This window comes from Gambusia affinis, linkage group LG20 (genome assembly GCF_019740435.1).
Source record: "Gambusia affinis linkage group LG20, SWU_Gaff_1.0, whole genome shotgun sequence".
Lineage (NCBI taxonomy): Eukaryota > Metazoa > Chordata > Actinopteri > Cyprinodontiformes > Poeciliidae > Gambusia > Gambusia affinis.
The window spans coordinates 22,636,046-22,648,975 of record NC_057887.1 but is presented as its reverse complement, the minus strand read 5'-3'; the positions used below and the strand labels follow the sequence as shown (position 1 = coordinate 22,648,975).

At 39.0% G+C, this 12,930-nt stretch overlaps 1 protein-coding gene across 1 annotated transcript; it reads left to right on the top strand.

Annotated features, from left to right (window-relative positions):
* Positions 1-211: 211 nt before the first annotated feature.
* On the top strand, positions 212-11,832 carry telo2 (TEL2, telomere maintenance 2, homolog (S. cerevisiae)). Its single transcript, XM_044101632.1, is given in 21 exon segments — positions 212-920; positions 1,565-1,842; positions 2,562-2,630; positions 3,089-3,236; positions 3,309-3,411; positions 3,482-3,550; positions 4,057-4,198; positions 6,559-6,695; positions 6,900-6,997; positions 7,361-7,441; positions 7,532-7,620; positions 8,368-8,406; positions 8,409-8,443; positions 8,764-8,880; positions 8,959-9,030; positions 9,103-9,258; positions 9,883-9,974; positions 10,050-10,149; positions 10,472-10,536; positions 10,650-10,765; positions 11,416-11,832. Coding segments are annotated over 21 exon segments (2,469 nt in total). The 5' UTR covers positions 212-579; the 3' UTR covers positions 11,538-11,832.
* Positions 11,833-12,930: the final 1,098 nt, after the last annotated feature.

Sequence of the window (12,930 nt, the reverse complement as noted above, 5' to 3'; positions counted from 1 at the left end):
TTCATAATTATTCTCCTTACACGTTTCCACACTGACAATGCAGACGCATTATTTTATTTTAAAAACTATTTACAAAACGATTCAGTCAGAAAAACTGATTTACAAACAACAAAATCATCATAACCCGATTTATGACGGGGCAGCTCCGGTTGTACCGTGAACCGGGTGTTCAGTTCACGGTACAACTGGACACCCGGAACCAAAGTTACAGCTGTTGCACTTCCCGGTCGTGTTTTGATGAAGGACGCCGGAGAGTCAAATGCTGTCGATATTTCACTTTTTTCCACAATATTTCCATTGAACCTTCAAATGTGAACTGTTGATAAAATGTTGTAGTTGTAGTTCCATGACTGGACGAGTTGGTGGATGTTATGTTAGAAACATTTTGCACGTTTTTAGCAACCCGAGTTGACGAAGCGAAAGTTGATTATTTACTGAAATCAGCTTCATAGGATTCCGAGAATAATTATAACGAAACATCTTTTCCTGAATTAGTGGGGAAACCTTTGATTTTGTTTTATTTTTATTGATTTACTCCTCAGCAAGATGCCAAGTTAGCTGCTGTTAATCTTCATATAAATGGAGTCGGGTTCGATAAGTTCGGAGGTTCGACTGAAGGTGGCCCAGTGCTTCCGGACCCTCTCCTCCTCCGCCGATCATACAGACGTTTTTGACGCCCTGGAAACGCTGAATTCGTATTTAGATGACGGGGCAGAAAGCAGCAGCACCGCGGCGGAGCGGGAGGAGTTCCAGAGGACCCAGTACACCCGAACCCTGCGGGTTCTGGTCGGGCAGCTCCAGGCTGACTGGACCCACAGCCTGTCCGCCGCCCAGCGCTCCAGGCTGTGGGACCCGCTGTTCCTGAAGGGGCCGCCGGATCAGGCGCTGCTGGTGCTGATGGAGGCCATGACCCAGCTCCGGTGAGACGAGTTAATAAATAAATTTCATAAAATTCTGACATTTCAAATTGGCAATTCTGAAATATCAAACATTTGCTAAAATCTCTGAAATTTTGAGAATAAGCTAGAAAATTATATGTTTCAAAAGTCAAAAATGTTTGTTTTTTATTTCAGAGTTTTGCATTTTATATGTATTTTTTGCACTGAAAAATGTAAAAAAAGAAAAGGTTATTTTAAAACCGCTGCATGCTAAATTAAAATGAGCTGGATAATTTACATTCTGAATATTAATATTTCTTGAAGGGTAATTTTGTTTAGAGACTAGATAATCTATTATTTATGGTTCAGTTTTTTGTAGTTTTTATTTAAGTTTTTATTTCCATTTTTATGTATAGATTTTGTTTGTTTTATTTCGGATATTTAAACTGAAACATAGTTACTTGATTATGGTATAAAATGTAACTATGTGTTTAGAAAACTGCCAGTACCAGTGTGAATTGTTCTGAGCAAAACTAACGTTTCTTGATCTTTCAGAGGCTTATTATAAACCATTATTATTGGATTATTGAAAATGGCATCAAAACAACAATATTATCGTTTATCGCAATAGTTTCTGGGACAGTTTCCAGACCTGGTTGATGAAGTCCTCTGTCCGCTCCCTGCAGCCCCAGCGCGGGTCTGGACCGCCTGGTCAGCGTTACGGAGCGCTTCCTGCAGAGCGGCCGCCTGGCGGACTTGCTGTGGTCCTTCTGCCTCCGGTCGGTGCCGTCAGACTCGGCCCAGCTCAGAGAGACGCTGCTGGCCCGGTTAGCCGCTCTGCCGGACCTCACCGCCAACAGGCTGCACCCCAACAACCGGCCGCTGTTCACGCCCCAGCGGTTCTACCCGCTGTTGGCCTCGGAGATGCTGGCCGCTCTGGAGAGGACCTGCCGCGCCCTCAGAGGTGACGCCATTTTAGCTAGCGGAGATTGCCGTTGGCGCCATTTTAGCTAGCGGAGATTGCCGTTGGCGCCATTTTAGCTAGCGGAGATTGCCGTTGGCGCCATTTTAGCTAGCGGAGATTGCCGTTGGCGCCATTTTAGCTAGCGGAGATTGCCGTTGGCGCCATTTTAGCTAGCGGAGATTGCCGTTGGCTAAAATGCGCAATCTGCTGGCGCTGTTAGCCAGCAGGTTGTTGCTAGGACACCGGAGCCTAGAATTTAGCCTCGGATTTAGAAAAATGTTCTTTTCCCTCATTTTCTTATTTTTTTGTTACTTTATTTGAATTATTGTCATTTTGATCCTTAAATACCAAACATTCCTTTATATTTTGGTCCATTTGATTATGTAAATTTAATTTTTAAAATGTACAGTTATTATTTGACAATACTTCAAAAATATTTAATCAATCACTTGTTTTGCTCACTGTTTAGTAGTTATTGCATTAATTTAGTGTCAACGCTGCCTCATACCTCCTGATTATAGTTGGCAATTAGGTAATTATATTATCACTTTATTAATCTGATCATATGTTTCCATATGTTTTTATATTAATCCTATCACATGTGTTATCTATTGATTTTGGTCATGTTTTTACTGCCGTATTTATCGTCATTGATTGATTGATTGATTGGTTGGTTGGTTGTCCCTACGTTCACTCAGCTGTTGTGATGTTTTCCACAGATGGTGTCGATTGCTCTTTGATGTTCGTAGCTCAGACACTTGGGAAAGTTTGCCTCCAAGGTCACAGCGGTGAGTTTAAAACAAGGCAGGCTGAAAGATTTAATGGCAGCGTTTGGTAAAGTTGTGTAAAAATGGCTTCCTGGGGAAAAATATGGCATCATAAAGAAATGACTGGATTTCTGGACAAAGACTAGAGTTCATATTCAGCAAAAGAGATAAAAAAAAACAAAAAATGTTTTGTTTTGTTTTTTTGCTCAAATCCAATTTATGTGAAATCCAGTTTCTTTTGTCCATACCCTACTTAACCCAAATCAGAATTTTATTTTTATTATTATTTATTATAGTTTTTTTCATGCCATCTTGGTGGGCAAACGCAGCACAATGCATAGAAAGATACATGAACAAAATGGCTGCTGTCGGTGAACGGTGGAAGTAAACCGTTGTAAATTCAGGATCTCTGACGTTGTGAGCTCCACGTTCTGCTCTGGAGCGCCACCTGCAGTCAACCCGTCCTGCTGTCTGTGCAGGCCCGGTTCTGGGCGTGATGGCGCCCCGCCTGGCCGTCTGCACGCGCTCAGACGTGGTGTGGCAGAGGGTGAGCTGGAAGCTGCTGCAGGACGTCCCGGAGCGCTGCATGGAGAGCGTGCTCACCGGCCTGCTTCAGGCGGCCGACAGGTGAGCCGTCCGGATAGGTGAACTGGCACCAGGTGAGGGCAGGTTCTGATTCTGTCTTTGGTCCATTTCCAGCCCTGACGCCTTCAGCCGCATCGCTGGAAATCTGGTGTTAACCAATAAAAAGGCTCAGTTTGTGCTGACTCATAAAGTGCTGCTGCTGCAGTACAAGTACCAGGTGGGTCAGTGAACATATTAGATACGTTTTTATGTCACATGTTGTTGTTTTAATGGTGTTTTGTTTCCAGACTCAAGTCCTGAGGACTGTCCTTGGTTACCTGGCCTCAGACCGGGATCGAAGGCCGCTCCTCATCCAGGTCCGTTTATCTAAACATTTCTGTATTATAATTACTATAAAACATTAGATTTCAAAACAAAGACAAAATCATAGAGTTCCATGTTTATACTCTCTTTAGCATCTTATATGTGATTAGCATTACATGTTGCACTGTTCCAACATCTTATTTACTTGAAGCTAATGCTAAAGTGCTACATCAACACGAGAGGAAATCTGTAATATTACAATAAAGTAGAAATAATTTGTGAATAGTTGTAATAATACTGGAATAAAGTCATTATAATGCAAAAATAATGTTGTTAATAATGCGAGAATAAAGTGGAAAATGCATGAAAACAGTTTGATGATAGAGTTGAAATAGTACAAAAATAAATTCTGAATAATACGAGTTTTATTTTAAGAGAATGAAATAGAAGAATTCCTCCATAAAACCATAAAAATGTTTCCAGGTCTCATGCTGGACTCTCCTGTTCTAAATGTTTTCTGAACGGTGTGCTGCTCGACGTTTCCTCTGTGTGTCTCCAGGTTTTGCGGAGTGTGTCTCAGGCCTGGGCCAACCCCAGCGCGGTGAAACACACGCCTCAGGAGCAGCAGCTCTACGTTAGCAAGGCGCTGCTGCTAGCTGCTAGCCTGCTGACGGACGCCGAGCTGCAGGAGCTTCGATCAGGTGCAAAATAAAACCACAGAAACTTCTGATTTATTTTAGTTCGGAACAACATCAGAAAATCTTCCGATGACGACGTTAGTTCCGATTTTTCTGACTGTTTTCTTTTCTTCCTCATCTGTTCCTCTGTGAGTTTAGCAGTTTTTGCAGCATCATTAATGTTTGATGTGGGATTATAATCTCATGAGATTCTGTTTTGTTAACATGGTGAGTATTAGAGCCGGGCTAAGGATTATTTTTCATGATCACAAGAATGTAATAATTGTAATAATACAATAGAAAATTTTGAAATAGAAAAAAAAAAAGTAATGATTATATGAGAAAAATCATAAAAAAAGAATAACAAGTGAAGAGCCTTGTTACCAGGATGGAGTTGTTCTGCTACACGAAAATAGTTTTACCATAATAAAGTAGAAATAATAATAGAATAGTTGTAATACGAGAATAAAGTTATACAACAATAATGACCAAAGCTTTATTTTAACTCAGGTTATTTTAACTTGTGTTGTTTATTTTAACTCAGGTTGTTTATTTTAACTTGGGTTGTTTATTTTAACTTGGGTTGTTTATTTTAACTATGGTTGTTTATTTTGACTCTGGTTGTTTATTTTGACTCTGGTTGTTTATTTTAACTATGGTTGTTTATTTTGACTCTGGTTGTTTATTTTGACTCTGGTTGTTTATTTTGACTCTGGTTGTTTATTTTGACTCGGGTTGTTTATTTTGACTCGGGTTGTTTATTTTGACTCGGGTTGTTTATTTTAACTCGGGTTGTTTATTTTGACTCGTGTTGTTTATTTTAACTCTGGTTGTTTATTTTGACTCGTGTTGTTTATTTTGACTCGGGTTGTTTATTTTAACTCGGGTTGTTTATTTTAACTCGGGTTGTTTATTTTGACTCGGGTTGTTTATTTTGACTCGGGTTGTTTATTTTGACTCGGGTTGTTTATTTTGACTCGGGTTGTTTATTTTGACTCGGGTTGTTTATTTTGACTCGGGTTGTTTATTTTGACTCGGGTTGTTTATTTTGACTCGGGTTGTTTATTTTGACTCGGGTTGTTTATTTTGACGCGGGTTGTTTATTTTGACTCGGGTTGTTTATTTTAACTATGGTTGTTTATTTTGACTCTGGTTGTTTATTTTAACTATGGTTGTTTATTTTGACTCTGGTTGTTTATTTTGACTCTGGTTGTTTATTTTAACTATGGTTGTTTATTTTGACTCTGGTTGTTTATTTTAACTATGGTTGTTTATTTTGACTCTGGTTGTTTATTTTAACTATGGTTGTTTATTTTGACTGTGGTTGTTTATTTTAACTATGGTTGTTTATTTTAACTATGGTTGTTTATTTTGACTCTGGTTGTTTATTTTAACTATGGTTGTTTATTTTGACTCTGGTTGTTTATTTTGACTATGGTTGTTTATTTTAACTATGGTTGTTTATTTTGACTCTGGTTGTTTATTTTAACTATGGTTGTTTATTTTGACTGTGGTTGTTTATTTTAACTCTGGTTGTTTATTTTAACTATGGTTGTTTATTTTGACTCTGGTTGTTTATTTTAACTATGGTTGTTTATTTTGACTCTGGTTGTTTATTTTAACTATGGTTGTTTATTTTGACTCTGGTTGTTTATTTTAACTATGGTTGTTTATTTTGACTGTGGTTGTTTATTTTAACTCTGGTTGTTTATTTTAACTATGGTTGTTTATTTTGACTCGTGTTGTTTATTTTGACTCTGGTTGTTTATTTTAACTATGGTTGTTTATTTTGACTGTGGTTGTTTATTTTAACTCTGGTTGTTTATTTTAACTATGGTTGTTTATTTTGACTCTGGTTGTTTATTTTGACTCGTGTTGTTTATTTTGACTCGGGTTGTTTATTTTGACTCGGGTTGTTTATTTTGACTCGGGTTGTTTATTTTGACTCGGGTTGTTTATTTTGACTCGGGTTGTTTATTTTGACTCGGGTTGTTTATTTTGACTCGGGTTGTTTATTTTGACGCGGGTTGTTTATTTTTACTCGGGTTGTTTATTTTGACTCTGGTTGTTTATTTTGACTCGGGTTGTTTGTTTTGACTCGGGTTGTTTGTTTTGACTCGGGTTGTTTATTTTGACTCGGGTTGTTTATTTTGACTCGGGTTGTTTATTTTGACTCGGGTTGTTTATTTTGACTCGGGTTGTTTGTTTTGACTCTGGTTGTTTATTTTGACTCGGGTTGTTTGTTTTGACTCTGGTTGTTTATTTTGACTCGGGTTGTTTATTTTGACGCGGGTTGTTTATTTTGACTCGGGTTGTTTATTTTGACTCGGGTTGTTTGTTTTGACTCGGGTTGTTTGTTTATTCAGCTCGTTGTTTTCCTCCAGATCTCCTGCAGTGCCTGCTGGGCGGCATGCAGAGCCACCTGGACAGCAGCGTGGTCGGCATCAGGACTCTGGGCATGGTGGTGGGCGAGTGTCTGAGCGCCCGGATGGATCTCAACGGCACCAAGCTCAAGTTTGAGGTACAATATGTGAAAATCTGACATGTGGTGGTGGCAGCATGATGCTGTGGCTTCAGAGTGGATAGGAGGATAAACGGAGCTTCAGGACAACAGAAAATAAAAAAGAGGATAAAGTTGAAATAAAAATAAAATAAAAAAGTTACAATAAGAGAATAAAGTTAAAATAATAAAATTCTTAAAGTTTTTGCTGTTTTTGTGTGACAGTACGACCAGAATGAAGAAACCCGGGAGCTGCTGTCTCTCATGACCCCCAGCATGTGTCCTGACCCCGATCCTGACCTTGACCCTGAGGCTGCTGATGGGTGAGTTTGAGCAGAACAAAACAAAATAAAGTAAAATTATTACAGATTGTTTGATCTTTTGTTCATTCTCTTAATTCTTTTAGTTCCTTCTTTCATTTTTCTTTCACTTCTTTTTTTTGTTCGTTCCTTTCTCTCTTTCCTTTTTATTTTGTTCATTCATTTGTTCTTTGTTTTGTTTGGTACAATTTTGTTCATTTTGTTCTTTTTCTTTTGTATTTTTTTCAGTTTTTTCTTTCTCCCAGTTGTTTTTTTGTCTTTTCATTCTTTCTTCCTTTAGTTCTCTTGTTCTTCCGTCTTTCTGTTCTCAGATGAAACTCTTCGTTGGGTTCTCTGTCTCTCAGTGAGTGTTTCTGTCGTCTGCAGGTATGCGGCGACCAGAGAATCGTCTCAGGTCAAATCGGCCTCCCAGAGGTCAAAGAGCGATCCAGACTCTGACCTCGACAGGTGAGACGTTTCTCCAGTTGTCAGATCTTTACTTTCATTTTAATCAATATTTAGATTTAAATATAATAACTTTATTTCTTACGGACCCAGTGATGATGACCTGGATCCTTACGACATGTCAGGAGACGTGGAGGCGAGTCGGGCGGCGCCGCCTCGGTACCTACGGGACTGTCTGGAAGGCACGGCACAATCAGTTCTCTCTGTCCAGTTCTTTCTCTTCGGTTCTTTCTGTTCAGTTCTCTCTGTTCAGTTCTCTCTGTTCGGTTCTTTCTGTTCAGTTCTTTCTGTTCAGTTCTTCCTGTTCGGTTCTCTCTGTTCGGTTCTTTCTGTTCGGTTCTTTATGTTCAGTTCTCTCTGTTCAGTTCTTTCTGTTCAGTTCTCTCTGTTCAGTTCTCTCTGTTCGGTTCTTTCTGTTCAGTTCTTTCTGTTCGGTTCTTTCTGTTCAGTTCTCTCTGTTCAGTTCTCTCTGTTCGGTTCTTTATGTTCAGTTCTCTCTGTTCAGTTCTTTCTGTTCAGTTCTTTCTGTTCAGTTCTCTCTGTTCAGTTCTCTCTGTTCGGTTCTTTATGTTCAGTTCTCTCTGTTCAGTTCTTTCTGTTCAGTTCTTCCTGTTCAGTTCTTTCTGTTCAGTTCTCTCTGTTCAGTTCTCTCTGTTCAGTTCTCTCTGTTCGGTTCTTTCTGTTCAGTTCTTTCTGTTCAGTTCTTTCTGTTCGGTTCTCTCTGTTCGGTTCTTTCTGTTCAGTTCTCTCTGTTCAGTTCTTTCTGTTCAGTTCTCTCTGTTCAGTTTTCTCTGTTCAGTTCTCTCTGTTCAGTTCTTTCTGTTCAGTTCTCTCTGTTCGGTTCTTTCGGTTCTCTCTGGTTTTCTTTGTTCGGTTCTGCTGCAGAAATAGGAACCCGTTTCTAATGTTCTCCTGGTTCTGTTGATCAGCTTTGATTTCCTCTGTTCAACTCTCTTTCTGCTCAGCCTCCTTTTGGTGAGGAGGAACGTCTTCGCAGCGAAGGAGGTGAGAGCAGAGAAAATATTTATATTGAGTTTGTTATTTTATTCTTTCTTTTTATTGTTCTTTTATTTTGTTTTCTCATTTGAACATAAGAACAAAAACATTCTTCTATTCTTTCTTTCCTTCTTTCATTTGTTTGTTTGGTTGTTGTCTGCTGTTGCCATGGCAACCAGAGCCTGGAGAAAGTTTCCAAATATCTTGTCTGACATTATTTGAGGCCTGGCTCTGTTTGAATGAATAAACTATAAATTCAGGCATGTCATAATATTTTAGATATTTTTTTGACTCCGGTTTGTTTATTTTATTTATTTTAATTTTTTCAGATCAGTGTCCAGATGACCAAAGTGCTTCTTCACATGGAGGATAAATTTAGCGTTAGCGGCTTCCTGGTTCTCCGGCAGGCGGCCATGGTGGCTCTGACCGCCGTCGACTCTGTTCCTGTACGACTTTGACTCGTTCTCTTCGTCCAGCCTGATCGCGTTACGCATCGTAAATCAATCCGTCTCTGTCTGTCTCAGGTTACTCAGTTCTTGACTGCAGAGTTTTACTCCCTGAACTACAGCCTCCGGCAGCGGCTGGACATCTTAGAGGTGAAACCAGCAGCTTTAGCCACTTTTGAATCCTTTAAATCTTGTAAATCTGATCATGTTTGGGTTCTGCAGGTCCTCACCTTGGCAGCTCAGGAGCTTTCCAAACCAGCCGCCGATAAAATAACCGCCACCGCCTCGGAGCTGACGCCTTACCAGAGCAACAGCGCCACCAGCTGGAGACAGGAAGTGGAGAAGAGGATCCAGAATAAAACCAAACGCATCTCTAAGGTCGCTGCTCGTCTGAGCGCCTCGCGAAAGGTTTTAAATAGTCATTTTACAAGAAATACGTCCAGAAATATTACTGCTAGATCTTCAGAGGCGCAAGTTCAAACTCACTTGGGTTGCTAGGCAAAAAAACATGAACTTATTTTCAGGCCGGCTGTTTTTAGAGGGAGCAGAAACACAAAAAAATTTGAAAAATGGGAATTTAGCAAAAATACTGAACTACATGTTTAAAATAACATACCCAAATCTAATTTTGTTTTTTACAGACTCTTATTTAAATAATCTCTGTACCAAAATAAAGCCAAACCTTTGTAGGATCCATCAGAAGTGCAAACATCACAGCAGTTTCAGAGAAAATGAAGAAGAAACACAAAATCATTTGGATTTTTTTGTCTCTTGATACATCATATAAACCTTTAAAAATATAAATGTTGATTCAGCTGAAGTAAACTAAAGCCAAGTAACAGAAGTGTTAGTCAAAGAATACCACGTTGTTAAACTTTGACTGGTTAAAACTGTTTTATGAGACTTCCAGACGTTTACCTCTGTAGAAGTCATCCCGTTGTTTAGGTCAGGCCTTAAATAAGACGACCTGTAAAACTAACTGTTGCGTTGATGTTCCTGCAGGGCTCCGCCCAGCAGGGGGCTGGAACCGCTCCAAACCGCTACGCTCCTGTTGCTGGATACTTCTTCTTTCCTCTCCTCAGAAATTATGACAAGTTAGTATTTTAGTGAAGCTCTGAAGGTTGGAATAGTTTTAACTGATGGGGTAAAGAAAAACTCCTTTCTGGCAGGCCTGAGGTGACCTTTGACCTGCTGGGCAGTGACCACCTGGTTCTGGGCAGGTTGATCCACACTCTGGGCCTCTTCATGCACCTGGCCGTCAACGCACCGGTATTATAATATGTTATATTATATTATGTTGTATTGTATTGTATGTATCGATGATCGATCGTATTGTATCGTGTATCGTGTATGTTATTGTATTGTATCGTGTCGTGTTGTATTATGTTTATCCACTGATTTTAGTTACAGAAAAAGTAATTTTAAAGAGAAAAGCTTTGGATGGTTATTAAGCAGCTCATTATTAATTAGCATTAATAATCTGATGCTAATTGTTGAATTTTTTCAAATTTGTCATTCATATGTAAAGATTGTGTTAATATTTCTGCTGATCTGACTGAGTCAGGCTGATCCTCATGCTGTTTATTCCCAGATAGCTGCACAGATGGGAGCTGCGTTGTTGGACTTTGTGTGGGCCGTTCGGTACCACGCTGACCAGTACGTCTGACTCACGTTGCTGCTTCACACACAGGCTGACTGGAAAGTCTGGAGTTTTTATTGGTTTCTAATCAAAGTTTCTTGTGTTTTCTGTTGGTTTTGTGTCGTTGAAGGACGGTGAGGCGAGGCGTCCTCTTCGCCGTCTGCTCCGTGTTTCTGAGCATGCCCAGTCAGGTTCTGATGACGGACCTCAGCCAGCAGCTGCTGGAAACAAGAACCTGGCTGGCAGGTAACAAATAAAAATAACAGAAGAAACTATGATCAATAAAACACTAAATTAGAGCATTCTGGGTTTCAACAACTCAGGCTTCATGATCCCACCGTCCAAATGTTCCTTCCTTCCTTTAATGCCTTGTGTCCTCTTTTATTCCTTCTTTCCTTACTTTATTTAATTCTGTCTCTATATTCCCTTTTTCTCTAATTTCTTTCATATTTCCTTCCTTCTACCATAGAGTCATGCTGTGTTTTTATATTTCAAAATCAACATAAAAAACTAAAAACAAAAAAATCTCGAGTTTCTCCGTGAAACTGAAACCAAATTTTCACATCATGGAAATCTGACGCTGAAGAGAACGAAGCATGACGGGATATTTCTCCATCTGACCTGAAGTTCTCATCTCCACCTGCAGAGAGTATTTCTGTCAGCAGTCTCCCATCAGTCACACACACACACACACACACACACACACATTTCTGGGAAGGAGATGAGGAACCAGGATGTCCTGTGATGCGTTTTGTTCTGTTTTTGTTTCTTTTTTCTTTTTGTCTGGAGCAGAAAATCAGTTTCAGATTGAACTGAGACTGAAAGCACTAAAACAATGTTTAGTTTCCCGTCTCTGAAAACCTGGTTCTGGTTCTGGTTGTGTTGTCTGTTCACAGATGTGGCTGAAGCGGACCCGGACGCCGACTGCCGCAGTTTAGCCGTTCAGAGCCTGGTTCTGCTGGATCAGAACCTCAAGAAGCAGCTGCAGAACCCGAATGGCCTCAGCCTGGAGTCGTGACCGGTTCAACATGAAGAGAGTTTCTGATGATTGTCTGGGGGAGATGACGCTCCTGATGTTTCCGGGATGTTTCCCAATCATCCGGATCAGGACGTCCTTTAAAATCTGCATTTGCTATTGCAGGTGCTTTGCTTTTTTTACACTTCCTGGAACATTCAGCCAGACACAGGAAGTGGACTGATGACCAACGTGATGCCATTCACTGCAAAAACACAAAATGTTGCCAAGTCATTTTGGTCGACTTTCTGTTTCAAATATCTTAGTTCAAATGAAATAAAACAAAACTAACTTACCAGTCACTTTTCATCATGATGTAGGAGCTTGTTTAGTCAATAATCACACAATATTGAAGAAAAAGTATGGGCTCCATTGGCTCTGTTGCCTAGCAACCCCAGCCAAGCCCAGCTTGTTACCTAGCAACCCAGTTCTAGTTCCACTAGCAGATTATTTCACTTTTAATAAGACAATTTTTCCATTTTATAAGTAAAATAACCTGCCAATGGAACTAGTTGGGTTTTTTTAGTTTTTTTTTGTTGTTTTGTTTTTTAGCAATATTAAGGAATTAGTATCTTAAAACTAAGTTCTTTGCTTTAAAAGTTACTTGTAAGTTATTTTTGTCTTATTTGTAGTGTAATAAGACATTTGCTTTAAAACTAGATAAAAATACTTAAGATTTTGGAAGTACTACTACATCTGGTCGTGACAGTCATCTGTACAAGCTGGAATATTTTCCAATTAAAATGTTTTTTGTTTGAAACAAATTTATTTTTTTGTTAATTTTTTTCCTCATGTAAATTAATAAATATGTGTTGCTTGGCAAACCTGGTAAATATGTATAAAATACCTTAAGGGCAATTCATTATTTTTACTTTGATAGCATACATTTTACTGTAATGAAATAAAAAATCCAATCTATTGGTTAAATATGAGGCTAAGATTGAAGTAACTAAACACTCCTGTTGGGTTTGGTGTGAATCGACACGTATGTTTCACCAGATAAAAACGTTTGTCTAGTATACCAATGAAATTTTCCCTTTTTATTTAAAATATTACACCTTTTAAACCAAATTTTACCCTTTGAAAAGGGTAAAATTCTGAATTCTGTTCTTTTGTGGAGCAGAAATCGGGAAACTTCCAGCTACCATTTTAGAACAAGCTTAATGTTAGCTTATGTTTATAACAGTTGAAGTACTCTAAAACTATTATTAATAAATAACACATATTACCATGAGCAATAAGAATGGCTTTATAGAGATGTAAATGATCAAACATTTACAAAGGGACACAAAAACAATACTCTTTTAAAGAAATGGGTGCATAATGCATAATTAATCAGAATATTCAGAAAAATCTGCTAAGACAGTGACGTGCGGTCAGGGGAGGCAGGTGAGGC